The sequence below is a fragment of the Eubalaena glacialis genome, chromosome 11, assembly GCF_028564815.1.
Source record: "Eubalaena glacialis isolate mEubGla1 chromosome 11, mEubGla1.1.hap2.+ XY, whole genome shotgun sequence".
Lineage (NCBI taxonomy): Eukaryota > Metazoa > Chordata > Mammalia > Artiodactyla > Balaenidae > Eubalaena > Eubalaena glacialis.
In genome coordinates this window covers 100,914,423-100,941,503 of record NC_083726.1, presented here as the reverse complement: position 1 = coordinate 100,941,503, position 27,081 = coordinate 100,914,423, and the positions used below count along the sequence as shown (strand labels likewise).

The 27,081-nt window shown below is 35.0% G+C and overlaps 1 protein-coding gene across 2 annotated transcripts in view; it reads left to right on the top strand.

Annotated features, from left to right (window-relative positions):
* Positions 1-27,081, top strand: part of AEBP2 (AE binding protein 2) — a 61,048-nt gene that overhangs the window by 21,072 nt on the left and 12,895 nt on the right. The window contains exons 2-5 of one of the 2 annotated variants that reach the window (XM_061205600.1): positions 2,512-2,719; positions 8,193-8,300; positions 23,650-23,836; positions 26,467-26,591. In XM_061205600.1, coding sequence (XP_061061583.1) covers positions 2,512-2,719; positions 8,193-8,300; positions 23,650-23,836; positions 26,467-26,591 — 628 coding nt within the window. The remainder of the gene's footprint in view (positions 1-2,511; positions 2,720-8,192; positions 8,301-23,649; positions 23,837-26,466; positions 26,592-27,081) is intronic. The other variant, XM_061205601.1, reaches the window with a different exon arrangement.

Below are 27,081 nucleotides of genomic sequence, written 5' to 3'. Positions count from 1 at the left end.
GGAGGCTCTGTGGGGATGCTGCCCAATTGTGGAGTATCTCTTGAGTCTTCCAGGGTAGGGTACCTGCCCTTTACCTCCTCTGCCATTGCATTTGCAGCTTGTTGCCAATGGTAGACAAAGTTCATGTCCTTTAACACCTGCATTATGTTCTCCTTTTATGAGGATCCATATCCACATGAAGTACTGTTTTTCAAGTGAATAATATTGCATGTAGACAATATTGCACTTAAAATTGTTAATATTTTGTTTGCCTTTGGAGTTAATTAGTATGGTTTATGAAAGTATGAACTTTACAGTTAAAATGTTTTAGAATATATGAAGCAAGTGATAAGGAAAATAGGTAACCATTTGGCAGTTAAGGGCCTCATGAGACTTGAAATTTCTAGTGCTCAAGTAAAAACTTGTATTTCAGTATATACCGTACTTACAGTTTATTCCTGCAAAAACAAACAGTATATAAGTAGATTTTCAGATATTCAAGAATTGATTCACACTGGAGAGTTTTCTTGAGATTACAGAGTTTTAGAATGACGTTTTAAAGTTGCAATTTAGAATCTATGTATTGACTGGTAGATAGCCAAATGGACTTAAATACGTGAATATCCTTCAAAGGGAAATCTGAGACATTTTTCACCTCTGAAGCATCCTACAAAAGCATTTTCGTTATCTTTGTAAAATGGGTTCATTTGATGTTAGACACAAGTCATTATTAAGCTTATTTAAAAAGTTTAATTCTTGGGTGTGAACAAATAAGGTTGTAGTGGTTACAGGTGAATGTTCTTATTTTTAGAAGGCATGTACTGAAATAATTGTGGTTGAAGTATTATGTTTGCAACCTGCAGATGATTGAGAAAAACAAATTATAGCAATATAGCAAACAGGACAGGGACTTCCCTGGTGGTCCAGTGGTTAACACTCTGCACTTCCAATGCAGGGGGTGAGGGTTCGATCCCTGGTTGGGGAACTAAGATCCAGCATGCCACGCAGCATGGCCAAAAAAACCCCCAAAAATGAAAAAACAAAAAACAGGACAAAGTATTAATTGTTAAGTTCAGATTTAATTATTTTTATTAAGGTATAGTTGATGGTACAATATTACATAGATTTTCAGGTGTACAGCATAGTGATTCACAACTTTTAAAGGTTATATTCCATTTACTAGTTATTATAAAATACTGGCAATATTCCCTGTGCTGTACAATATATCCTTGTTTATCCTAGCTTATTTATTTTATATACAGTAGTTTGCACCTCTTAATCCCCTACCCCTGTCTTGCTCCTCTCTGCTTCCTTCTCCCTACTGGTAACCACTAGTTTGTTGTCTATATCTGAGTTCAGATTTAGATATATTTTTCTGTGTTTTTGAAATTTTCTATAATAAAAGCTTGGGGGTAGGGAAGCATACCCCTTAAAAGTTAATATCAATTTTATAATTTACTGGTACTTAAATTACAAGCAGTTATATATAGCTTTTAATGGATTTAGTCTGAAGCATTCTTACTGTTGGTCCTTCTGTGATTGATGCCATGTCCATTTAATTTCTCTATGGAGAAGATACTGAAAAAAGAGAATTAGAAAGTGAATTGCTTTTAAGATGAAGGCAAAGTATATTACATTTTATTATGATGTGAAATTTTGAACGAACATTCAAAATTACTCAATTACTTTTACTTATTACTTTTATTACTAATGTAATAATTTTTTAGTAAATAAAAGAATTACTAACATGTAATACTTTGTTTAGTAAATAAAAAGTAAAAGGGATTGATTGGCATTTTCAGTCTTTTTGGTGCATAGGAGTTTAAAAAAAAAATGAGGGCCAGGAAAGTACTTCTTATTTAGACTTTGGTAAAATCAGAGAAACTTTTATTGCACTCAGATTTCTCTCTTCTGCCTATTATTAAGAAGGGAAAATACAGCAAAATTTCCCAACTTCTTTGAGGTGGAAAGAGGTAGGATGTGGTAGCAGTTGTATTCTCAGATTAGTGAATAGAAGAAAAGATTTCAGATCAACATGTGATTTGCAGAACTGTAAAGATTAATCTTTTGATTCTGAATTATTTGCAGTTGGAATCTATACTTTATTACTTTATCATGCTTCTTAGAACTGTGGAAGGGATGAAATGTGATGAGCTCTCTGTGTGTGTGTGTGTGTGTGTGTGTGTGTGTGTGTGTGTGTGTGTGTGGTTTGGTTTGGTTTATTTTCTGTAGGGTATGGTGTTGGGGACTTCATGTCTGCCAAAAGTTGCTCAAATTATCCCATATCTGGTTTTGAGGAACTAGCTTTTCTTGCCTTGATTTGCACTTTATTGCAAATAATATTTATTTGAAATTTAGTTTCAGAGAATAATTATTTGAAACTAATTTTAAAGCAATGTTGTTTTCTAATGGAAAATATAGTTAGTATGCTTTATGGGGCAGAATGTCAAGTGGTAATCTTAATTATTTATAAGATCATATTCATGTTAGTGAATTTCTAGGAATAACACAGCCTTTTTTCTTCTTTTGTAGCATAAGCAGTACTATAATGGATGTAGACAGCACAATTTCCAGTGGGCGTTCAACTCCAGCAATGATGAATGGACAAGGAAGCACTACTTCTTCAAGCAAAAATATTGCCTATAATTGTTGTTGGGACCAGTGCCAGGCTTCCTTCAACTCTAGTCCAGATCTGGCAGATCACATCCGTTCCATACATGTAGATGGTCAGCGAGGAGGGGTTGGTTTTGTCATTTCTTTTTTTCACTCCCTGTTTTCATTAGTTTTATTAATTTATAATTGCTAGTTAGGCTTTTTTTTTTTTTTAAAGTAATTTGGGATTGCTTTTACACAGGCTTTATTTTTTTCAAATTTTTTCCCCCTTTTATTTACTTCCCACATATTTGATGGAATCAAATTAAATAGAACATATTATGTGTTGGATTTTAATTTGCTCTTAGGTGTATTACTTTGAAGAAATTAGGCTTTCTATAATACAGTGGGAGTATTGTAAATGAATACTATGTATTTCAAGCTTCTGATGTTTTGAGTTGAGGACATTTAGGAATTGGCACTGTTTGGGATTTCTATTGTTAGAGTGGTCTTAAGTTATCCCTGATGCTGAAATTAGCTAGAGAAACTATTGGTACCAGGATTAGTATAAACAGTCCTGTTAAATGGCAGTCTGTACTCATTATTTGTGATCATTGATCATCTTTCCCAGGTCTTGTCGGAGCTGGCTGAGTTAGTATTGACCTGTGTTCTTTCAGGAATCCATTTAGTTGTGTCAGTTCGTATACTTTTTATTGAATAGTAAATAAAGAGCTAAAGCACATTAGGTGAGTCACAGTGTAATGGGCCAAAATATTTATAAAACTGATAATATTATAATTTTGTTTCAACTTTATCTAGGTTTATGTCTTGAATAGTTAACCATACTTAGTATGTTTTCCAGAAATTAATGTCACATTGTAAGTACAGATAATTTATTAGGCCACACATTGCCTGTCAGTGTGCCATCACTTTTGAGATATACTGATACTAAAATGGTTAAAATCTTCTTGGTTTAAGTAAGTGGGTAACTGTTTCCATGGTGGTATTGATATTTAGATTGTATTACTGATCTTTTTTTTTTAAACACGCAACCGTAACAGGCACTCCTAACGTTTTTACCAGTGGTGTTGCATTTGAAATTTCTTTTAAGAAATATTTGCTGTTATCACAATATGTTATAATGTTTCATCAATCTTTTAGTTACTTGATAAGTAAACATTTGTCATATTATTAGATTTAACATATATGGGGTCTGGGTAGACACCAAAGCGTGTATTAATGAACTGTGCCCATCATATGGTATTTTCACTGCATAACCCAGCTCAGTGGTTAAGCTCCGTTGGTAACAGTCTTTATTTCCCCCATATATATGTATATATATATATATATACATATATATGTATATATATCAGATTTCTAGTGAAACTATCTTAACCAAGTTGGTTTCTTGGTCATTACAGAGTTGCCTTTTGTGAGCCATTGCTTGTTGTTACTTGGTATATATCACTAAGGTAGTCTTTTGAACCATGGCATGATGCTTTTTAGTCACTTGACTTAGCAGCTGCATATAGGATCCCAAGCTATGTAGGTGATCTCTTAGGAGGTATAGGAGAATTTCACATTTCTAAGTCTTGATCCTACAAGTTGAGTTGGCACACAGCCTTTATGAGAATGTTTTCTGCCTTTTACAGATTTGAAGAAAAAATGGAGTTACAGTCTGAATGTATCATGTAATCACTGCACCTGCACGTATCTTACTGATATTACAGAGCTAGGCATGAAGTTTTGGTATTTCTACAGTAACTATAAACTTGTTGAAATGGAAACCCCCTCCCCCATGTCATTTCTTGAATGCTTATTCATAAAATTACTTTATTACAAATAATAAGATTTTCTGGCTAATTTTAAGAGTAATGCTGTTTTGACTTCAGAAAGGAATCCTGATCTTTGAAGGACATTAGTTGCTAAACTATAAACGTAAAGGATTAGCTAAATGAAGAAAATAGATTCCAGTTATTTCTACATATCAGTCTTTGATATCTAGACTTAAGCTTTCAGAATGAAAGTGTGAATGAGAATTTGAAAACTTGATACTGCTAGATAAGACAGGAAATCTTGATCTAGTTTGTGCTTTAAAATAGAATAGTTGTGTCTACGGCCGTACCACCCTGAACGCGCCCGATCTCATCTACAATAGAGTAGTTGTTGGTTGGAACATTTTTTTTTAAAACGACCTCTTGGAAGGGAAATTAAAAAGAAATCATTTTACTTGTTTTTAAGTGTACAGTTCAGTGGCATTAAGTACATCACATTGTTGTGCAGTCATCACTCCTGTCATTCTCCGGAACTTTTTCATTATCCCAAACTGAAATCTGTACCTGTTAGACAATAACTCCCTAATCCTCTCTTCCGCTAACCCTTGGTAACCACTATTCTACTTTCTGTCTCTATAAAATTGACTATTCTAGATACCTCATGTATAGTGGAAAACAGCTGATTTTGATGACATTTTTAAAGAATTTTTATTTCTCTTCTTTCTCCTCCAAGTGCTAAACTGTCATAATGGAACAGAAACAAATGAGGAAATTATTGGTAATTCTGCAGGATTTTATGTTTCTAATTACTGAAATGACAATTTTTCTGGAGCAGTAAGTTAGTAAGATCTAAACACTATATTAATTCCTGTTCTTTTTGTCATCCCACTCTAATCTTTGCCCTGGGAAAAACAAAACTGTCATATAACAGCTTAGAAACTTCTTTACCTTCCTGTAAGCTGTTTATGTTGCCATGTCATGTGGACTTTATATTTGAAGGATGAAATCAGGTGGAGTTTAGGTTTTCCTGACCCTTTCAAAGTGGGTGGACACTTAATTCTACATTAAAAGTTAAACTTACCATTTAAACACCTTTTATGAATATACCTTTTTAAAAAAGAATCATGAGAGTACTTTCTTGTATTTAAAAAATAAAAACAGGGACTTCCCTGGTGGCGCAGTGGTTAAGAATCCGGCTGCCAATGCAGGGGACACAGGTTCGAGCCCCGGTCCGGGAAGATCCCACATGCCGGCGAGCAACTAAGCCTGTGTGCCACAACTGCTGAGCCCATGTGCCTAGAGCCCGTGCTCCGCAACAAGAGAAGCCACAGCAATGAGAAGCCTGAGCTCCGCAACGAAGAGTAGCCCCCGCTCGCCGCAATTAGAGAAAGCCCGCACACAGCAACGAAGACCCAACGCAGCCAAAAATAAATTTATAAAAAAGGAAGAAAAATTTAACCTTTTTTGTTAAGTAAAATAGAATTGTGTTCTTCGGCTCATACTTCCGTGCATGACTGGATTTCAGAAACTAGGCTGAGCTGTTTTACTAATCAAATTTCAGACCCCTGTGTCCTCTTAACATAAGTCTTGGTAGGCAGGGAACTTCATCTTGTAGGATTTCAGTGGTTCTGTAAGATCCATTAGTGTTCTGTTTTCTTCTGTCTTAACTGCTTCTTACTTTAAAAACAGTTGCCAGAAAGAAATCTGTTTATGTTTCTTGATGCAGGGGTGCTTTTACATGTGTCATTTTATTAAGTTTACTTTTGTATATGTTCTTTGGTGTGTTGGAGGGAAGAGGGCCAGAGGGAGATTTTGAGGAGGGGGGATAATAAGATATTATTCAAAGACTCGAATGAGTTGCCTCTATGTTATTTAAAATGATACTTTTAGACTCTCATGGTTAAATCTGAATGCTGCTAGGAAGTGGAATCAATCTTAGGAGGTTACTTTGTGTTTTGATTGCCAATCTGGTATCTCCTGAACACAACATGAAGTTGGTCATATCTTTTGCAAGAAATGAGAAATATTTTATTCTTGTATTTGGATAGTTTATTGAATATTTTGCCCTCTGTTTATTAAATACCTTTTAACGGAGGAAATTGAAAATGTTAGCACATTTACTGTGGCTAAAAATTATAGGATACAAAATTATAGCCTTCATTTTAGACAGATCTTGAAAGAGCAGACTGATTTGAGACAAAATAATTATAAAAGACATTTGCTTCTCTTTTACATGTTCACATTTTGTGAAAAACTGAGCTAGTTTTTTCCTAAGAGGTTAAAGGAACCATGAGATCATCCATTCAACCCCTTCCTGACTTTAGATTATGTCTCTCTTATTTAATATAAAATCTTTTTGTATCATTTTACTGCAGAAGGGACCTAATTAGTAAAAGTAGGCTTTTTTTCACTCCCTTTGAGCATGTAAATTATACTGCTTACTGGCTCTGTATTTAGAGTATATTTGACTGATTTTACTTTACTAATAGTAGTGGAATTTTCCTTATGCATGCTTATTAGACTTTTACAGGTTGCATTGTATTATTTTGCCGTGGGTTTTACAATTTACCTAAAGAAATTTTTGTCTACATTCATTTAAAAAGTAGCTTTTAATTCTGGGAACTCTAGGAATCATTTTATAAACATGTATTAGGGTCAGGAATTTTAAGTACTAAGGAGGAAATGTTATGACTTATAGTATCTGCTTAACTAAAAGAAACCAGCAAATCTGTTGTAGAATCAAGATATGCGATAACATTCTTTAAGCATATCAAACAGCAGTAGCAGTGTTGTCTTGTTGTAAAATGATTTTGAGTAAAAATTGATCTCAGTTACTTTAGACTGTTTTCCTAGACTTCTAAAAAATTTTATTTTACACTTACTGTTTAATGATTGTTTCCTCAGTCCTGTGTGTATTTTTGTTCCGTTCTATAGGCAGTACATTATCATCTTCAGAGTGTGGCTCTATTTATAATTGTTCTAACCTTAGAAAAGAACAGAGCCTATATATGGTTTTTTGAAGGTAGTGGTTACAGTAGATTCATACTTCTTTTACTGATGATGGGGAGCAGTTTTCAGTCTTCAGTTTGATAAAAATAGAATCGGTCAAAAAATTGATATCTCAATGGTAGGAAAAAGGTTATGTTGTTAGTTGTTAACCCAGTCATACTCAGTTGCCTGAACCCAAGAATGTGGATCTATTATGATGATAGAGTATCTCATGACATTGCTTTTGCAACTATATTAATTTTAACATTCTGTATTAGATTTTGCTTCATAAGCAAGATAATTGGAAATCATTTTTAATAAGTAGAACAATATAAACGTAAGTAGTATTAGTATACATTTGAGAATAGGAAATCAGGAGCAGAAAGATTGTAATTGGATAATTTGTTTACTCATTCTTTGAATCAGTGTCCACCAATTGACTGTTTTGATTTATTTTCATTGTTTCTTTATACCTTTATATATTCCTGATATTTACAATTAATACATGCTTGTTCCCTCATGCAGTAAATACAAAAAATGTAAATAATGGTCCATGGTTCTAGTTCCTAGGGCTATATTGTTAATATTTTGTATATTTCCTTCTGAATGGCACTTCGGGATTGGTGTATCAGTTCCTTATTGAGGGAATGGACAGCAGCCTTAATGGGGAAGGGTTAAAACTATGCCTCTCATTCTGGAAGTTCAGAAAGTTTATCTACAGTAAGCATTTTGATTGACTTGTACAATAAATGTCTCTTTGTCAGTTGAAGACTTCCAACATGTTTATTTGAATTTACAAGGAGTAAAAGTCCTTGTTGAAATAAGTGATGAAAACAATTATGGCTCTTCTTTTAACAGGTATTTGTTTGCTTATGGAAAGGTTGTAAAGTATATAACACTCCGTCAACCAGTCAGAGTTGGTTACAGAGGCATATGCTGACACACAGTGGAGACAAACCTTTTAAGGTAAGTAAGTGTATGTGAGTTTTTTTCTTCACTTCAAGTTAACATGTTTTTTAATGGGCATACTTTTGCCCTTCTAAAAGTTTTTTAAAGAACCATTTGTTTTAACATTCCCATAGATGCATGGAATTTATAAAATAGATGAAGGTAAAGATAATTTAATCCAATTTTTAAAATTTGAAGGCCAGAAAAAAGTCACTGTGAAGGTAGGGTCTTGAAAACAGTTAGTGTGCAGACCAGTGACTTGAATGTATGTCTTTAAAATTGCTTGGTTGTGGTTAATACCTCGTGCTCTAATTATATTTTCTCACTGTCATAGGTTTCAACCTTTTTATTAGCAAACAGTACTGATTATTATATGAAAAAATAAAATTGTAGAACATTAAGGGATTTGATTCCTTTCACTCAGTTTTGAGGTCATGCTACTGAGCTCAGTCGTAAATTACCGTGTCAAATAGATGTATTTGGGGAAATCTGTACAAAGAGCAGTTTTCTGTAAAAACCATTTTTCCTTTTATCCTCATTAAAAGTTAAAATATTTTGGTTTGTAACTATGGAAAGCATATACCATAGAGATTAAAAGTTTGTATTTAAAGAAGTTTCATAAGTTAACAGTGTCTGCTGGTATATAAATGCTGTGCCAGAAACTTCCCTTGGGTTTCGTTAGAGAAAGAGGTAATTCTTGCAGAGTTGTTTTTTAAAAAATTACTTAATTTTTTTGGAAAAGATAATCATTAACAATTTTAAAAAATTATAAAGAAAAAATTTATATTGAGAAATCTTGCTCCCTTTCTTGTTCCTTATTTTCACTCCCCCAAATATATAACCATTGTTCTTAGTTAGTAGTGAATTCTTTATGAAACTACAAGCAGATACATATGTAGGATCATTCTCCTTCCTTTTACACAAAATCTAATAAACTATATACTGTCTGTATCTTATTTTTTATAAGCTTTTTATTTTAGAGCAGTTTTAGCTTTATAGAAATATTACAAAGATTGCAGAGTTACTGTATGTCCTATACCGTTTCCCCTGTTATTAACATTTTTATTGTATGTGTGTGTACCTTTTGTAACATACTTTCTAGTAGAGATCTTTTCATATCTGTTCATAGAGAATATTCTCTTTTTTAACAGTTTCATAGTATTCCATTGTGTGGCTGTAGCAGTTTATTTAACCAAACTTGTATAGATACTTGGGTTGTTTTTAGTCTTTTGCTATTGCAAATAGTACTTCAGTGATAAATCTTTGAACATATGTCATTTTGTACATGTGTAATTGTATATGTAGGAGAAATTCCCAAAATGATGTGAGTGGTTGGATCAAAGGCTATATAAGCATTGGTAATTTTGATAAATATTGCCAAACTGCCCTCTCTAGGAGTTGTGCCCTCATCAGCAATGTTAGAACGTCTGCCTTCTTCACAGCCTTGCTGAGAGGGTGTTGTCAAACTTTTGTGTTTTTGCCCATCTAATAGATGAGAAATTGCATCCTGATGTAGTTTTTTATTTTTATTTTTTGGCCGTGCCTCATAGCTTGCGGAATCTTAGTTCCCTGATCAGGGATCAAAACCCAGGACCCTGCAGTGGAAGTGCCAGGCCCTAACCACTGGACTGTTAGGGAATTCCCTCTCCTGATGTAGTTTTGCTTTTCCTTTATTGTTGATGAAGTAGGGCATCTTTTCATATGTTTAACCATTGGGATTTCTTTTTTTTTGTTCTTTTTAAAATAGTCTCATTGACCTTTCTGTTGCCATGTGGGTCCTGTAACGTTAACCCCCTAGTCTTCCCTGTAGTCATACTGCAGATCCTGGCCCTGAACTATGTGACCTGGGACAGTTTTTTGAACTTCCCATCTAACATGTAACTGGTAATAATAGTTACCTCATAGAATTGTACAGTATATAGCTAGTAAATGTAAGAGATTGTTGTTAAAGTAAAAGAATCATTTCCTTTCTCATTGTATTTCCATATATTTTTCTTTAAGGCAGCAATTCTGTTGCTGGTCGATTATGATGTTCAGGTTAATTTCACAGCCTGTACAAATGGATTCCGCCCCCCCCCCCCACCCCAGATCTCTTTTTAGAAACCAGAGAAGATTCCCATTGGAGAGGGGGAAAGAAAATGTCTTTAAAAGACAAAAGTTAAGGAGTATGATTTAGTGAGGCATTGTTCTATAAGTCATAGGAATCATTTGAATCAAAAAAACATTTATTGATGTCTGCAGTACATGGCAATGTGCTAGGCATTTGGGAAGCATGGTGAGTAAGAAAGGCAGGCCTCTGCCCTTCAGGGAACTTACATCTTTAGGTTTATACAGATGTAAGTAGATTTAAGTAGTGAAATGTCACTATAGGTCACTATAGTGACCTTTAAAAGGTTCTCTGGAAACATGAATTAGTGACGAATGGGTCTGGAAAACAGTAGTAGGAGGTGAGTGGGAGTTGACTATAGAGAGGAGGTGATGCGGTGATGATGCTTGAGGCAAGTCCCTTTGAGAAAAGTTTTTTTAGTTGTAACATGATATAATGTACAATAAAGTGTTTAAAGTGCACTTAAGTGTTCAGCACTTTAAAGGTTTGTTTCGTATGTTTGTATGCACCTGTGTAACTTCCATTCTGATGAAGAATATTTTCAGTAAAACCAAGTTGCTTAATGTCCCTTCCCAGTCTACCCCCCTCCATCCTCTGCTCCTTCCCCCAGGCCATGTTACGATTTCTGTCATCCTGGCTTAGTTGTATGAACTTTTGTGTCTGGCTTTTTTTCACTCAACAGAATAGCAGTGAGATTTGTCCTTGTTGTAGGCATCAGTCATTAAAAAAAACAGCTGCTGTGTAGTATTCCAGTGTCCAATAAACCATAGTTTATCCATTCTTCTGCCCATGGGTTTCTAGTCTTTGGCTGTGATTAATCAAGCTGTCCTAAACAAACTCTTCTACATGTCTTCTGATGGCACACATGTACTCATTTCATTTCTCTTGGTTGTATAGTTAGTGGAATTACTGAGTCATAGAATATGGCATATTTAGCTTTAGCAACTACAAACTCTTTTTCAGATTGGTCATACCACTTTACATTACCACCAGCAGTGAATGAGAGTTTTAGTTGCTGTGTATCTCGGTATTTGCCATCTTGTTAATTTTAGCCATTCTGGTGTCTGTGTAGGGGTATCCCATTGTGGCTTTAATTTTTATTTCCCTGGTGAGTAATGATATGTTGCACACATTTTCATGGGCTTTTGGCTATTTGAATTTCCTCTTTTGGGTGAAGTGCCTATTTCAAGCCCTTTTCTGTTATTTTATTGAATGATTTGTCTTTTATTATTATATAAAATTTTGTATATATTTTGGATACAAGTCCTTTGTCAGATACGTATATTGTAAATGCCTTATTGCAGTCTGTCTTTGGTTATCCTTTTCACCTTTCCTAATGGGATCTTTTGAAGAACAGTTTTTAGTTTTAATGAAATCTAATTTATCAATTTTATGGTTAGTGCTTCTTGTATTCTATTTAAAAAATCTTTGTCAACCCTCAATATATGAAGATGAGGAGGATCTTAACAGAGCTAAGAGTTTTGTCTCATGGTAATAGGGAGATCATTTCAGAAGTGTGTGTGTGTGTGTGTATACAATAATATAATTTACATATCATGAAACTTACCAAGTGTATAATTAAGTAGTTTTTAGTGTATTCATAGGTTTGTGCAACTATCGCCACTAATTACAGAAATATGTACTTTTGAAAGAAAGAAAAGAAAGCATAAAAGAATGAGTGCACTATTTAGGGAATAACATGTAGTTTCATATATTTAGTGATACTTTATGGTGGCAATTTGAAAATATGTAAAAAAAAATTTCTGACTAGTGAGCTTGGATTCTTTAGAAATTAAGTATAAAAGTAATTGGTTGCTAAATGTTTTCTTTGCATTACTGTTCTTATCTCTTATTATCTGTTAGTCTGGAATCCGATTATTATAAGGAGTTTGCATTGTATTTTTTGTCTTTTATTTTTACCATAGGCTTCAAGCACTTGCCAGAGAGTTCAGTTGTGTTCATATCTTAAACAACATCGGTGTGGCTGCTTTGTGGTTGGATGGTTTGTGTGTGGGATAATTGATAGAATCATCTTGATGAGAAATTTTTTAAAATGCGCGGTCTTTTTTTTTTTTTTTTTTTTAATAAATGCTCTTAGGCTGAAGAATTTTAATTAATTAATTTATTTATTTTTGGCTGTGTTGGGTCTTCGTTTCTGTGCGAGGGCTTTCTCTAGTTGCGGCAAGCGGGGGCCACTCTTCATCGCGGTGCGCGGGCCTCTCACTATCGCGGCCTCTCTTGTTGAGGAGCACAGGCTCCAGATGTGCAGGCTCAGTAGTTGTGGCTCACGGGCCTAGTAGCTCCGCGGCATGTGGGATCTTCCCAGACCAGGGCTCGAACCCATGTCCCCCGCACTGGCAGGCAGATTCTCAACCACTGCGCCACCAGGGAAGCCCCAGTGCGCACTGTCTTTACTGAAAACATTTAAAGTTAATTCTTTAGAATGAAGCCTGAATAAATAAAAGGGATGGAGGATAGGAAAAGGAAGAGCTAGTATAGTGCCTAGTGTTGCCTGGCTATGACAGACCTGGGAAGTTCACAGCCAGCAAAGCTTTTCCTTAGTTCCTAGTAGACTCTCGCTCTTCTTCCTCCATTCTGTCACATGGAAATAAGTGTGTTATAAAAGTTATGCTTGGGCTTCCCTGGTGGCGCAGTGGTTGAGGGTCCGCCTGCCGATGCGGGGGACGTGGGTTCGAGCCCTGGTCCGGGAGGATCCCACACGCCTCGGAGCGGCTGGGCCCGTGCGCCACAGCTGCTGAGCCTGTGCTCCGGAGCCCGCGAGGCACAGCTCCTGAGGCCCGGGCGCCTGGAGCCTGTGCTCTGCGACGGGAGAGGCCACCGCAGTGAGAAGCCCGCACACCGCAACAGGGACCCAATGCAGCCAAAAAAAAAAAAAGTTATGCTTGCTTCATATTAAAAAATTTGACATTGAAAAGCTTAGATAAGAAGATAGTGTAACTATAATCTAACTATCTATTATATTTGACTTCTTAACATATATGTACAAAGTAAAGAAATAAATGGGATCATTTTGCACCTAGGTGCAAAAGGTGTATTGTACCTTTTTTTGTTTTTGGGCCATGTTGCTTGACTTGCTGTATCTTAGTTTCTGGACCAGGAATTCCCTAGCCTACCTTTTTAGTTTTGTATTGGGCATCATTTCATGTCAATAAATTAACTTTTTAGTGGTTGTGTGATCTTTTTATGTAATAGTTTACCATATTTTATTTAATCATTCCTTGATGGATTTTGTTGGTCCAATTTTCCACAGTATAATCAGTTAACACATTTTTATAAACTACTTTTGTGAGCTAGTATAAATTCCTAGAAGTTATTTTGCTCAGTCAAAGGCTATATGTCTAGGCTTGCTTTTGAAAGGTATTATTCCCCCTAGAGAAAAACATACCAATTTGTGTTCTAACCAGCAGTGTATAATATAGTGCCTGTTTCTCAACAAACTTGAGGCTTGTTGTTCAATTTTATCTTTACCAATCTGCCGGTATATGGTAACACATTTCTACTTACATACAGTGCAGACACATACAGTGTAAATACAGTATAAATACTTTTCTATATATTCACATCATTTTTCCCCTGTATTAATTATTTTGTATTTTTAGAATGGAAATCCTTTTTGAGCTCATTATTCTTTTTTATAAAGTAGGAAAAAATTTCCCTCCTGTGATAGGAATTAAATATTTTCCCCATTTTGACCTTTTTCTTGACTTTTTATGGTGCTTTTTCTAAAACACAGATGTTTTAAACTTTTAATTTTGAAAAATTTCAACTTGCAGAAAAGATACAAGAACTCCCATATATTTCTCTCACACATGTATGTGTAAAGAACTCCTGTATACCCTTCAACCAGATTCACCAGTTAACATTTTGCCACATTTGCTTTCTCTGTATCTTTCCATCCATCAGTACATCATCCATCTCTCCATCTGTCTCCCTCCCCCCATCTCTCTCCTTTCCTCCCTTTTTTCCTACATACGCACACACACACACACACTATTTTGGGGGAACCATTTAAGAGGAGCCGTATCCCTAGATAACTTCAGTGTGTGTTATTTCCTAAGAGCAAGGACGTTCATTTACATAACCTTAGTACAGTTACCAAGTTCCAGAAATGTAATATTGATGCCATCAGCTATTCAGATTTCACTAATTGTCCCAATAATGTCCTTCATAGCCCTTTTTCTCCCCCCTTGGTTTAGAATCCAATTGAGGATCATGCATTACATTTAGTTTTCATGACTCCTTGAAACTTAGTTTCCTCAGCCTGTCTTTATCTTTTATAGCACTAAAATTTTTGAAAAGTATAAACATTTTATTTTGTAGTATGTTCCCCATTTGGGGGTTGTTTGATGTGATCAGATTCAGTTTATGCATTTTTGGTGAACATAGAATAAAATTGTCACTGTATCACTTCAGGGGACACTTGATGAGAGTTTGTTCCATCATGGATGAAATTACCTAGCATCACTTGGTTAAGGTGGAATTTGCTAGGTTCTCTACCGTAAACTTATTATTTGTCCCTTTACAATTAATGATTAATTTTTGGAGAGATACTTTGAACTATATGAATATATTGTTCCCCATTAGAACTAGTTTTAGTATCCATTAATGTTTCTTGCCTGAATCATTTATTACTATGAGGGTTACAAAATGAGTTTTTTTCTCTCTTCCCATCTAAATTTATAAGTTGATATTTTACTTTCAGCGCTTTCTGCTCTTTATTCTATCCGTCAATCAATCATCTATCTACAGAATGGCTCATGTATTATGTTATTCTTTTTTTAAAAATAAATTTATATATTTAATTTTTGGCTGCGTTGGGTCTTTGTTGCTGCACGCGGGTTTTCTCTAGTTGCGGCGAGCGGGGGCTACTCTTTGTTGCAGTGCGCAGGCTTCTCATTGCGGTGGCTTCTCTAGTTGCAGAGCATGGGATCTAGGCACGCGGGCTTCAGTAGCTGTGGCACGAGGGCTCAGTAGTTGTGGCTTGCAGGCTCTAGAGCGCAAGCTTACTAGTTGTGGCGCACGGGCTTAGTTGCTCCGCAGCATGTGGGATCTTCCCGGACCAGGGCTTGAACATGTGTCCCCTGCATTGGCAGGCGGATTCTTAACCACTGCGCCACCAGGGAAGCCCTATGTTATTCTTTGGCTTATAATACATGACTATCATTTTGATGCTCATGTAATACAGATTTTTATATATTTATCAATTTTTGCTCATGTGGCTTCTGGAGCAACTGTCTAAGATTCAGATGGTAAAAGTCCATTGGAGTGTTGGTAATGGCAAAGGCTAGAAACTGGAAGTCTGTAAGACCTAATTGAGTTGACATGGGAAATAAATGAAAGTCATGGATGTGTCATTTAGGTTTAAGTTACATTTGATGTTTCTTAAACTTGTTTGTTTTGTGCTTGAGAAGTTAATGTCGTATGAAAATAATTGATCATGTCAGCTCGTTATGAAATTTTAGTTTTGTAAAATCAAACATACTCCTAAAATGTAAATATAGTTTTTTCTTTTAATAATGTTTATCTTTTATAATTAAAGTGCAAAGATTATTCCTAGATAAGCACCTTCTGCCCCAGCTTCTCCCCGTATTCACTTTGTTTTGTATATATACCCTTGCTTTGTATGTGCATTTAGAGTTTGTGTGAAGGGGAGTTGCTGCTGCCATTTTGTTAAATGTAGTGAAACCTTTCATTATTAAAGGTTTGGAATACATTACATGTGTTTATAGGACTAGGATTTTGGAATTCTTTCAACTATTCTCTGGTCTTTTTTTTTTTTTTTTTAATGTGATTTTGATTCTTCTTAGTCATTTGGTATTAAGCATTATCATGGCTAATTGGCTTCAACTCACCATGCTCAGAAATATTTTACTTAACTGAAGAAAATGAAAATTAGTCATACACAGCATGTTTGGTGATTGTTTTGATTTCCCTTTTTGCCAGTGTGGCAGTGGCTTGTCTGGACAAATTTGTATAGTATGTTAGAAATTACATAGTTGTACTTTTCAGATAGGCTCCATAGTTTTTTTTTTGTTTCTCCCCTACTCTAGTATTTTTTTGTTTCTCCCCTACTCTACTCTAGTATTTCTGTTTACTTTGAACACAGTACTTAGTAGTCACTTAATTGTCATGGGTTAATGAATTTATTGTAAGTTTTCCTCAGCAACTAGTCTCCAGCAGCTCAACATGATTGGCTTCGTTCATAATAGTGACACGTCTGAATGACTTCTTATTGTGTTAGAGTATTGCTTGAAAAACTCAGATTTTCTTTCAGGCCTTATACATGAAATAGCCAATCTTTTTAGGTGTTTTGGAATCAAGAACCTAGCCTAAATTGTTGATGAAGAAAAAAGAAATTTTATCAAACCAGACTTAAACTATTATATCTTTATCACTGTGGGTGGCTTACAGTTGTGCATACAGGCAAATTCTGGTAATTTTTACAGGACATAGTGATGCTAATAATACATCATTCACTGCGATGGGTGATGAAATAATTTCCTTCAGTTCCTTTGTAACCTGTTTTATAATGTTAGTTGATACTGATAATTTAAAAAATCTTTTGCTTTTTCCCCCCAGCTTTGTTGAGGTATAATTGACAAAATTGTAAGATATTTAAAGTGTACATCGTGATGATTTGATATGCATTAGTCAATTGTGAAAGTATTCCCTCCATCTAGTTAATTAATACATCCATCACCTCACAGATACATGTATAAAATACATTTTAAAATTATATATATATTTATTATATATATATTTTAAATTATATATATGTATATATTTTTTTTTTTTTGGTGAGAATCTTTTGCTTTTCAACAGACATTCCCTGTAATAATACAAAGCTTTAAGCACCCGGTTCTAGCTTTAATTCTCCTTTACCTTTTCGTATGTCTCTCTGTGTGTCTGTGTATTTGAAGCTCTCATGTTCCCTAGCCTTGGCAGACAGTTTTTAGGAGGCTCCCACTGACCAAAGATGGTACAGTTTGAGTAAAATAAGGAAAATAGCTGCAGTGAATATGATGATACTGAAAAACAAAAGGTGATTCCTCTCCCCCCCCAGAAATGAAAAACCGATTGGTCACCATTGGAGAATGGTAAGGATCTCATTATTTGGAAATCTGGTAAGAATCAAGAGGTAGTTCTTTCTTTACTATATGAGCTGTGCCACTCGATATTCAAATTCTGGTGCCTGAGTTGCACCCATGACCAATTAAATTAGAATCTCTGGGATGTGCTGCCAGTCATTGCTATATTTAAAGAAATCTTTCTGGTGATTTGGATGTGTACCCAGGCTTAAGAACTTCTGTTTACAAGATATTTCTCTTATGGGGGGACCTTGTAAGAGAAATACCGCTTATTATAACACTAGGTGAACTTTGTTAGTTATAAAAGCTGATAACTAAGCAATATTTCTCTGGTAAATGAGGTTACCAATTCAGTGCTCGTTGAAAGGAGGAAAAAAGGCACAGGGGAAGAAAGATGTATGCTGTGTTTACTATGTGCATGTTGCATATGGGATCTTGTTTTTACTCTTTCTTCTCTGGGCCTCCTTGATATCACACTTGCCTGTTGTTCATCCCCACCCAAACTCAGTGGCTGCTCCTTGCCAGTCTGCTTTGCTGACCTCTGTTCTGCCTGACTTCTAAATGTTGGAGAGTGCTGTCAAAAATTCTCACCCTAGGGGTTCTTATTTTATCTAGTCTTTTGGTTTTAAATACTGTGTATATTCTGATTACTCCCAGATTACCTCTAGCCCTGACTTTCCCTCTTGGATTCCAGAATAGAATATTCAGCTTGGATGTCTAATAGGGCATTTTGAACTTAACATGTACAAAATCTTGGTTTTCCATTTCAGACATGGTTCTATTTTAGACTCAGTAAATAGTAAGATCTTCCATCCAGTTACCCTGACTTTAAGAGCCCTGAAATATTCTTGATTCTTCTCTTAACTTTTCCTATACCGCCCCACCCCCGCCATGCATTAGCAAATTCTATCGCTTTGCTTGCCTCTCAGTGTATTTTGAGTATTATTACTACCTCTCACTCTATTATTCCCAGTTACTCTAATGTTCACTTAGTTATTACTATTTGAAATCCTTGATAACTCCTCTCTAAATTAAAATCTATTTCTTAGCATGATGCATAATAGCATATCTGATATTTACCTGCTTCTCTACTCTCATTTATTCCCTTACTTTACCTTCATAGGAAATAGTGTTCCAGCCATACTACATTACTTGTAGATCTCAAATGGGTCACATTTTGCCCTCATTGTGGTTTTGTATAGGCTGCGCTTTCTACCTGAGAATCTTAAAAGCTTTTTGTTCTGGAAAGATTTTAGAGTTACAGAAAAGTTGCAAAGATGGGACAGAGGGTACCCATGTACCTTCACCCAATTTTTTCCCCCGATCCTATCATCTCACATTCTGTGGTACATTTGTCAAAACTAAGAAACCAACGTTTCTACCTGGAATTTTTGCTTTCCTTTAGATTACCTGCTAATAAATACTACCATATCTTCTGTGAAACTGGTGTTTTCTGCTCTATGTTTCAGTCGCCCCTTGTAGATTTTCATACTACTTAACGGGAATATGAGTATGAATAAGACAGTCTTTGTACTAGCAAAGACAGTCTTAGTGTTGCTTCATTCAAACAAATCTGTTTGAAAAAACTGTCATTCCATGTTTCAAATTTTATAACAGCTACTTGCCCACAAGAGTAGCTGACATATTGAATGTTTCAGTGGATTTGGGAGACAGAACATTTAAAACACTCAATGTCCAACAGCCAGTTTTTTTCCCTGATTGTTCAAACAGGCTTTTTTTTTTTTTTTTTTTAATCAGAGCACCATATGTGGTAGCTTGAGTTCAGTAGTCATTGTTGTATGTGTGGATGAAACATTGAATATTTGAACAGTAAAATCACTCAGCACCATGAAATGCTTGTGTTAAGAGGAGTGAAGGTACTAAGGTACTAAGACCATTTGAGGCAGCAGATTTGTCTCTCACCTTGTTCTCTGGGATAAACACTAAATGAGTGGAATATTGATTAGATGCTGCTTAAAATTACTTTCTCTATTAGGGTAAAAGAATTTGTATTTTAGTGAAAGGTGTGTGATTCTGTTGTGTTTCTTTTCATTAAAAGTACTCTTTTTCTCTCATTCTAAATTCTCATTGTATTTTCTATATTTTCTTTTTTAGATTTGTTTTTGATTCTTGACTGATGAATAATCAAAATCAAAGATAAAACAATTTTCTATTAGAATTCTCATTGATTTTATGTCCTGAGCATTGATTGAATCATTGCTGATTAAAATAAACTTGCGATATTTACTCTCTCACTTCTAGATACTACCAGGGCTTATTCTCTGCCGTTTTGAAGGAACCCAGGACAAAATGAATCTTTTAGCCTATTTGGGCCCTTGTAATTAAGGATAATCCTGGGTGGATTCATATCACAAAATCCCTTTCAATTTAAACCTGAGAACTTAGATCTGAACTGTTATTATCATTGCTGCTTTAACTGTAGTCACGTAGCAGTTCTAAAATTTGAAATGTGGAGTTTCTCAACAAATTTTTTTGAATAACCAGTACTAAACTGGGAATCCAAGGGCTAAGACTGTTTTATTTATATTGTATTCCTTGAAGTATCTGACACATGGGACACAAAATATGCTTATTTAAAGTATGTTTTTATTTTTTATTTATTTTTAAAAATTTATTTTATTTATTTATTTTTGGCTGCGTTGGGTCTTCGTTGCTGCACGTGGGCTTTCTCTAGTTGCGGTGAGCGGGGGCTACTCTTCGTTGCGGTGTGTGGGCTTCTCATTGCGGTGGCTTCTCTTGTTGCAGAGCACGGACTCTAGGCGCACGGGTTTCAGTAGTTGTGGCTCACGGGCTGTAGAGCGCAGGCTCAGTAGCTGTGGCGCACGGGCTTAGCTGCTCTGCGGCATGTGGGATCTTCCCAGACCAGGGCTCGAACCTGTGTCCCCCGCATTGGCAGGCAGATTCTTAACCACTGCGCCACCAGGGAAGCCCTAAAGTATGTTTTTAGGATAGGTGTTAGGAAATACAGGGATGACATCTAAAATTGAAAAGAAAAATAAGTACTGCATGGCTTAGTCTAAGGCAGTACTGTAGAATAGAAATATGTGTGACCCAAATGTGTTGTTTAAAATTTTCCAGTGCTGTGTTAAAAATAATTGAAACAAGTAAAAATAATTTAAGTAATATCTTTGACTTAACCGATTATATCATTTCAATACCTTATCAATATACAGTATAATTAATAAGATGTTCTGCTTTTTTGGTACTAAATCTTCCAAATTTGGTGTGTATTTTATACTTACAACACTTTTTAATTTGGACTAGACACAATTTAAGTGCTAAGTAGCTGTATGTCTAATGACTAAAATGTATTGGACAGTGTAAAACTAACCCATTAGGGCAATTCTACTTCAGCACTCTTAATTCAGGTGCTAAACAATTCATCTTTATTTATTTTATTTTTTTAAAATCAAAGTGTTGTTAATTTACAGTGTTGTGTTAGCTACAAGTGTACAGCAAAGTGATTCAGTTATACATACATATATATAAAATGTATATATATTCTTTTTCAGATTATTTTCCATTGTAGGTGATTACAAGATATTAAATATAGTTCCCTTGCTACACAGTAGGCTTTGTTGTTTATCTGTTTTATGCATAGTAGTGTGTATATGTTAATCCCAAACTCTTAACACCCCCCCCATCTTCATCTGTATTTAGATTTCATAAAATTTGCAGTTGGAGAAGTAGATTCACACACTCAGGTTTTCCAAACATATTTAAAAGTTTTTCAGTAGTTAAACTGAATATCAGGTTTTAAATTAAAAATTAAAACAGTTATTAAGGAAATACAAATAAAAACCACGATGAGATAACACTTCTTACTAGGATGGTTTTAATAAAATAAATGGAAAATAACAAGTCTGGGCAAGGATGTGGAGCTATCCTTGTATAACCTTGTATTTGTTTATACATTGTGAATACACTGAATACCACTGAATTGTATACTTTAAAATGGTATGTTATGTGAAATTCACCTCAAAAAAATTAGTAAAATTAAACAAAAATAAAAGTTCAGTTTCTTATAGTAGCCTTATTTAAAATGTTAAGTAGCAGCATCTGGCTAGTGGCTTCTGTAGTAGACTGTGGTGTTCTATGGCAATGTGGTAATCTACAGAAGACAGAAACTTTAAAAAGCATTATTCTTTTCTGGTACTCAAAATACGTGTAGTAAGTTTTTAAATTCTAAGAATTCAGCATCCGTTAGATGCTAAACTTCTCATGGTCAGAATCTGTAGCTGAACATTCTTGATGTAGGCTATCTGAGGACCACACTATTGATAGGATTGTAAGAATTAAATGAATTGGTAAGCACTGAATATGGCTAATTGCTTCTTTTCAGGATTCCCATAACACTCTGTGCCTTACCCCTGACTATAGGTCCTTTGAAGCTGTTGCTTTGTATGTATGTCTTGCTGATCACATGTAAGCACTTTCAGGGCAAGAACTGTATCTTAATCATCCTTATACTTCTAGCATCTTACATAGTACTGAATATAGAATAGATAAGTATTTGAACTAAAATCTTGAGTCATTCCTCTGCCTCTTAACCTTTTGTTAGCAATGCTGAGTACAGTTAGAGCCCATAACATGTCTCTTGTATATTGAAATAAATAGAATAATTATTAATGGCACTATATAAGGATTTTGCTGTGAAATGTCTTAGCTAGCATTGATTTTTATCAGAATCTATAAGCCAGTATATTTAGAAATACCTGTGATTTGCAAGATGCTTCTGGTAATATATATATATATTCATAAAAGTATGTTCCTGCCTTCAAAATGCATGGAAAAGATGAGTTGGGATAAATTATCTAATTATGCTCTGGAAGTGTGAGGATGTCCTCAAAAGAGGATGAGCTCCCTTTCACGTGGGCAGATTTAGAGAGATTTTGTGAATAAAGTTATAATCTCTACTAAGAGAGGGTTGTAGTGTGTTTTTAGAAGTTTAAAATGGTAGAGGTGCCTAGATTGAAAGAAAGAGCCTGGAAGCATGTGGATTTTTTTGCGGTATTATCTAGAAAAATGTAATTAAGTTGAACCACCCGGGAATAATGTGATGGATACATTTAGTGGCATACGTGGCAAATTTGCATACCTGGAGTTTTGTTGTCAAGTCAGAAACTAAGCAACTTTAATAAATTACTAATAGAAACCCACCAGCAATCCAGCTGTGGATTTTGCTATTTGGGGATCATTTTGGAAAATGTTTGTTTTAATTAGTAACATTCATTTGTTAGAAGACCTGCAATTACTATTTTCTAAGATCTAACTAGAAATCACACACTTGTACTGTAGCTAATTTGAGCATTGTAATTTTAGTGATATCCAAACATTCTGCATTCATTGTTGGAATAGCAGATCTGCCAGGTGACAGGTAGTTAAGTTGACCTCTTGTTTTCTGTCTTGCAAGTACAGAAGGCTGAGGAGGCAATATTTAATGGAACTTATAGAGGGTTGCATAAGACCAACCCTGAGTGTACAGGATGTCTTCTCTGACTGACTAGATCCAGTAGCTTAAAAGTCAGTATTTCTTTCTTGTCTGTTACAACAGTGTAGAGCAGTTGGGAGCCTGATGAAGGTTTTGAAGTAGCATATATATATATTTTTTTTTTTTGTGGCTCCGCGGCTTGCGGGATCTCAGTTCCCTGACCAGGGATTGAACTCGGGTCACGACAGTGAAAGCCCGGAATCCTAACCACTAGGCCACTGGGGAACTCCCTGAAGTAGCATATATCTTAAAATAAAAATAACTTTGAAAATCCAGGAATCCCAGTAATAGTTCGATTGTCTTAATTCTTTGATGTGAAAACAACTTACTGCTCCTCTTAGAAAAGTGATTAAACTCCAGATTTTTCTGGGACGAAGATTCCACTATTTTTGTCTTGCACATGGTGGGAAGAGCAGTAAACTAAGGAGTCATGAAATTTTCCAGGCTCTGTCACTGCTTAATCTGTATTATTTTGTGCAACCTATAAAGTGAAAGGGTTGTACTAGTCCCTCATAGATCCTTTCTGGAATTAGTTCTGTAGTGTTACTGATTTAGTTCTGAAAATATGAAATATTCACTCGTTCATATTTTGCATGTGTCCTATACAGCATCCCTGACATTTTTTTAATTTTTATTTAGTGTGTTGTTGGTGGCTGCAATGCCAGCTTTGCTTCTCAGGGAGGGCTAGCTCGCCATGTACCCACACACTTCAGTCAGCAGAACTCCTCAAAAGTTTCTAGCCAGCCAAAGGCCAAAGAAGAATCTCCTTCTAAAGCTGGAATGAACAAAAGGAGGAAATTAAAGAACAAAAGACGACGCTCATTACGTAAGTGTTTCACTGAAAATCAGTGTGTATTAGATGGTTTTGTTTTTGTCTTGGGCTTTCATGCAAATTCAGTTTTTACCATTCTTCAACTCTGCTTATCTATTTTTGTTAACAGTAATGAACAGATAGGATCTTGGTCTTTCACTGTGAGAATTCAGTGATGTATGTTTTATAGTAGCTAAGGGAATGTAAGTATATGTGGCCTTAGAATACAAGCTCTGTAATTAGATTTTGAGGGCTACTTTGATTCTCTTCTAAATTAAGACAAATTATGACAGTGTTGGTATTTCTAACAATATTTTAGAAAATTTGAACATGTTAAAGATAAAAATCAAGTGAAAGTTAAGTAACCTGTCTGCTCCAAAGTGGTATGTGTGAATAGCGAAGCTACGTGTAGTCTCTCTACTTAACAGTCTTGCTGTGACACACATGTACAATGGTTATGTGCTTACTCATCAAATTATGAGATGTATCCTTGATATTTAGGATAGAACATAATTAGATGATTGTATACTTTTGAACCACAGGCGAAGAGTCTCTATTTTTGTCGTCTTCAAAGGTGTTTCATTATACAGCTCATTAAAAAAATGGTTGGGCACCCAATCTTAACGTGTGTATTTATACAGTATATATAGGTAACACTGCTAGTGTGCATTATAATTACCAAGAAGGAATACTGAAAAACAGAGATGAAAAAAATCCAGAAGTGATATTATTTTCTTCCCCACTCTAATGGATCATGACACACACCTGCTTTGGAGACTGTTATTTTAGTTTAGTATTCTTGACACTTTAATAGTGGACATAACATGGTTAAGGTCTGAATGCATAGAATCTGAAATTTGGGCGCTTTTATTATTCTGAATTTAATTTAAGTGATGACTTCTGTGTTTGAATCTTGAGTGAGGAGTGATTATTTGAATGATTTAGAGGGGTGAGTTATTGTTATTTTCTCTAATTGCTTATCCTTCTCAGGAAAAAGCATATTTGGAGAGCATGGAGAAAGTATACATTTTTCCCCCAAGTAGCAGCAGATCAAATAGGAAGGGGATTTGTTTCTAAGCTTTAGGTAAAATCATGACTTTTTTCTCTCCCATAAATCTCTCTTTTTTAAATTTTTTAATTTTTTTTTAACTGATTTCCCATTGTCATTGCATTCTTAGTCTTGTGGGTTCTGTTAGTTTATCACTAGCTGGTGTTTTGTTTATTTCCTTTTGAGCAAAAAATCCAATGAGAAAAGAGCTATTCACGTTGTTTTATTGAGTATGCCAGCTGTTAGATTTGTGTAGATGTACAGTGAACTCCATGAATAGTAGAGATAATTTCAGTCCACATAGTGGTAAGTCAGAATAGTGTGGTAAATCAGCATACATGTAATTCAGAATATGCTGTACCAGGAAATCAAGCCATTTCTTTTATTGTCAGTAAAATTTACTTTTTAATTACAGATGATCTTGAGATATTTTACATATATTAGAAAGCTCCACAACTGTAAAATAATAAATTCGTTTTCCTTACTTTGAACAGTGTTTTTATTAGGAATAAAAACAACACATTTATAATAATATTAGTGGGATAAAAATAGAAATTTTAAAAATGTTTTTATCAAATCTTCAATGTTTAACTTTGTTGTGATCATACTAAAAGACTGCTTACTCTTAAGTTTGTGAATTTATTTTTTAATAAATGGTGTAAGCGTATTCATCTAAACTGCGTTATGACTGAAGGCATTTTTCATATACATTTATTTTACTTATTCATAATCTATAGCTGTTATATTTCATTTCTCAAATAAGGAAGCAGTCTAAGGTAGATCAAGCAGTTTGTGCAAAGTCACATTGCTAATAACTGGTGGCATTGAGAGTTAGAATTTTGGTGGACTCATTGGCATTAAAAATGTATTTATGGGACTTCCTTGGCGGTCCAGTGGTTAAGACTCTGTGCTTCCACTGTAGGGGGCACAGGTTCACTCCCTGGTCGGGGTACTAAGATCACGCATGCCAGGCAGCAGGGCCAAAAAATTAAAAACAAAAACAAAAACAAAAAAAAACAGCATTTATAATTTTCTTAGATTATTGTTAGAAGAGTTATTCTTAATCAAGAAAATGCTTGTCAAAAATTCCAAAATAATATGACCACTGTGTCAAATCTGGAAAAATTTTTGATTGCATATTAATGTAAAATATTCATGAAATGTATTTCATATGTTTGGCTGAGGTGCATGAGATCTGTGTGTAGTGCACAGATGGAGACGTTTATCAGATTGTTGAAAATGTAGGACTGGTGCTCAGGAGAGATGCTGGAGTAAAATATAAAATTATATGAAAAAGATAGTAGCTGAAATAAGCAATCGTGAGGTCAGAGGCTAGAACCTCACACACCAAGGGGCAGAATTAACCCACACTTACTCATTGGTTGGAGTTCTGCTTTTGTACATCCTTACCTTGTTAGCTAGGTTCTGTGTTTTGAAAGCAAAGAAAATCTTGCATTTAAACACTAGATAGATACTTATTCGTTGTTTCAGTCATTTTTACTTATTACATATTTTTGTGGAAAATGGACTACTAATATGCTGCTTGGAGACTGATATTTTTCTAAATATTCTTTACCTCTTTTATATTGACTTTTAGCACGACCACATGATTTCTTCGATGCACAAACACTGGATGCGATAAGACATCGAGCCATATGCTTTAACCTCTCAGCTCATATAGAAAGTTTAGGGAAGGGACACAGTGTTGTTTTTCATAGTACTGTAAGTATTTGATTTTTTTTTTTTCAAATATTTCCCACAATTTGACATTTTAATGATTACGTTGAATTTTGTAGCCTTTAATTTGAACTATTTAAGAATATTGGGGTGGCATTTGGGCTACTAGGCACTTGAAGATCAGTCTCTGACCTTAAGTAAACTAGGTGTCTTTTCTGACCTCTGGTTTCCTTGCAGGTAAAGTGAGAGCGTTAGACTTCTTTTAACTCACATCCCGATGTGCTGCATGCTCCTCCATCACGCATAAAATGCAAATCTAAAGTTTGTGTTAAAGCTTTCCATCAAATGAAATGTTCATGAAGGAGGGAATTTTAATCTATTTTGTTCTGTGAATGTATTCCAAGTGTCTAGAATTGTGCCTGACACATAGTAGGAACTCAGTATATTTGTTGAATAACTGTGTTGTCCTACTTGGAAAAAGAAAAGTATTGAATTTGAAAAGGAAATAATGAATTTATTTTTTTGGTTAAGTAGG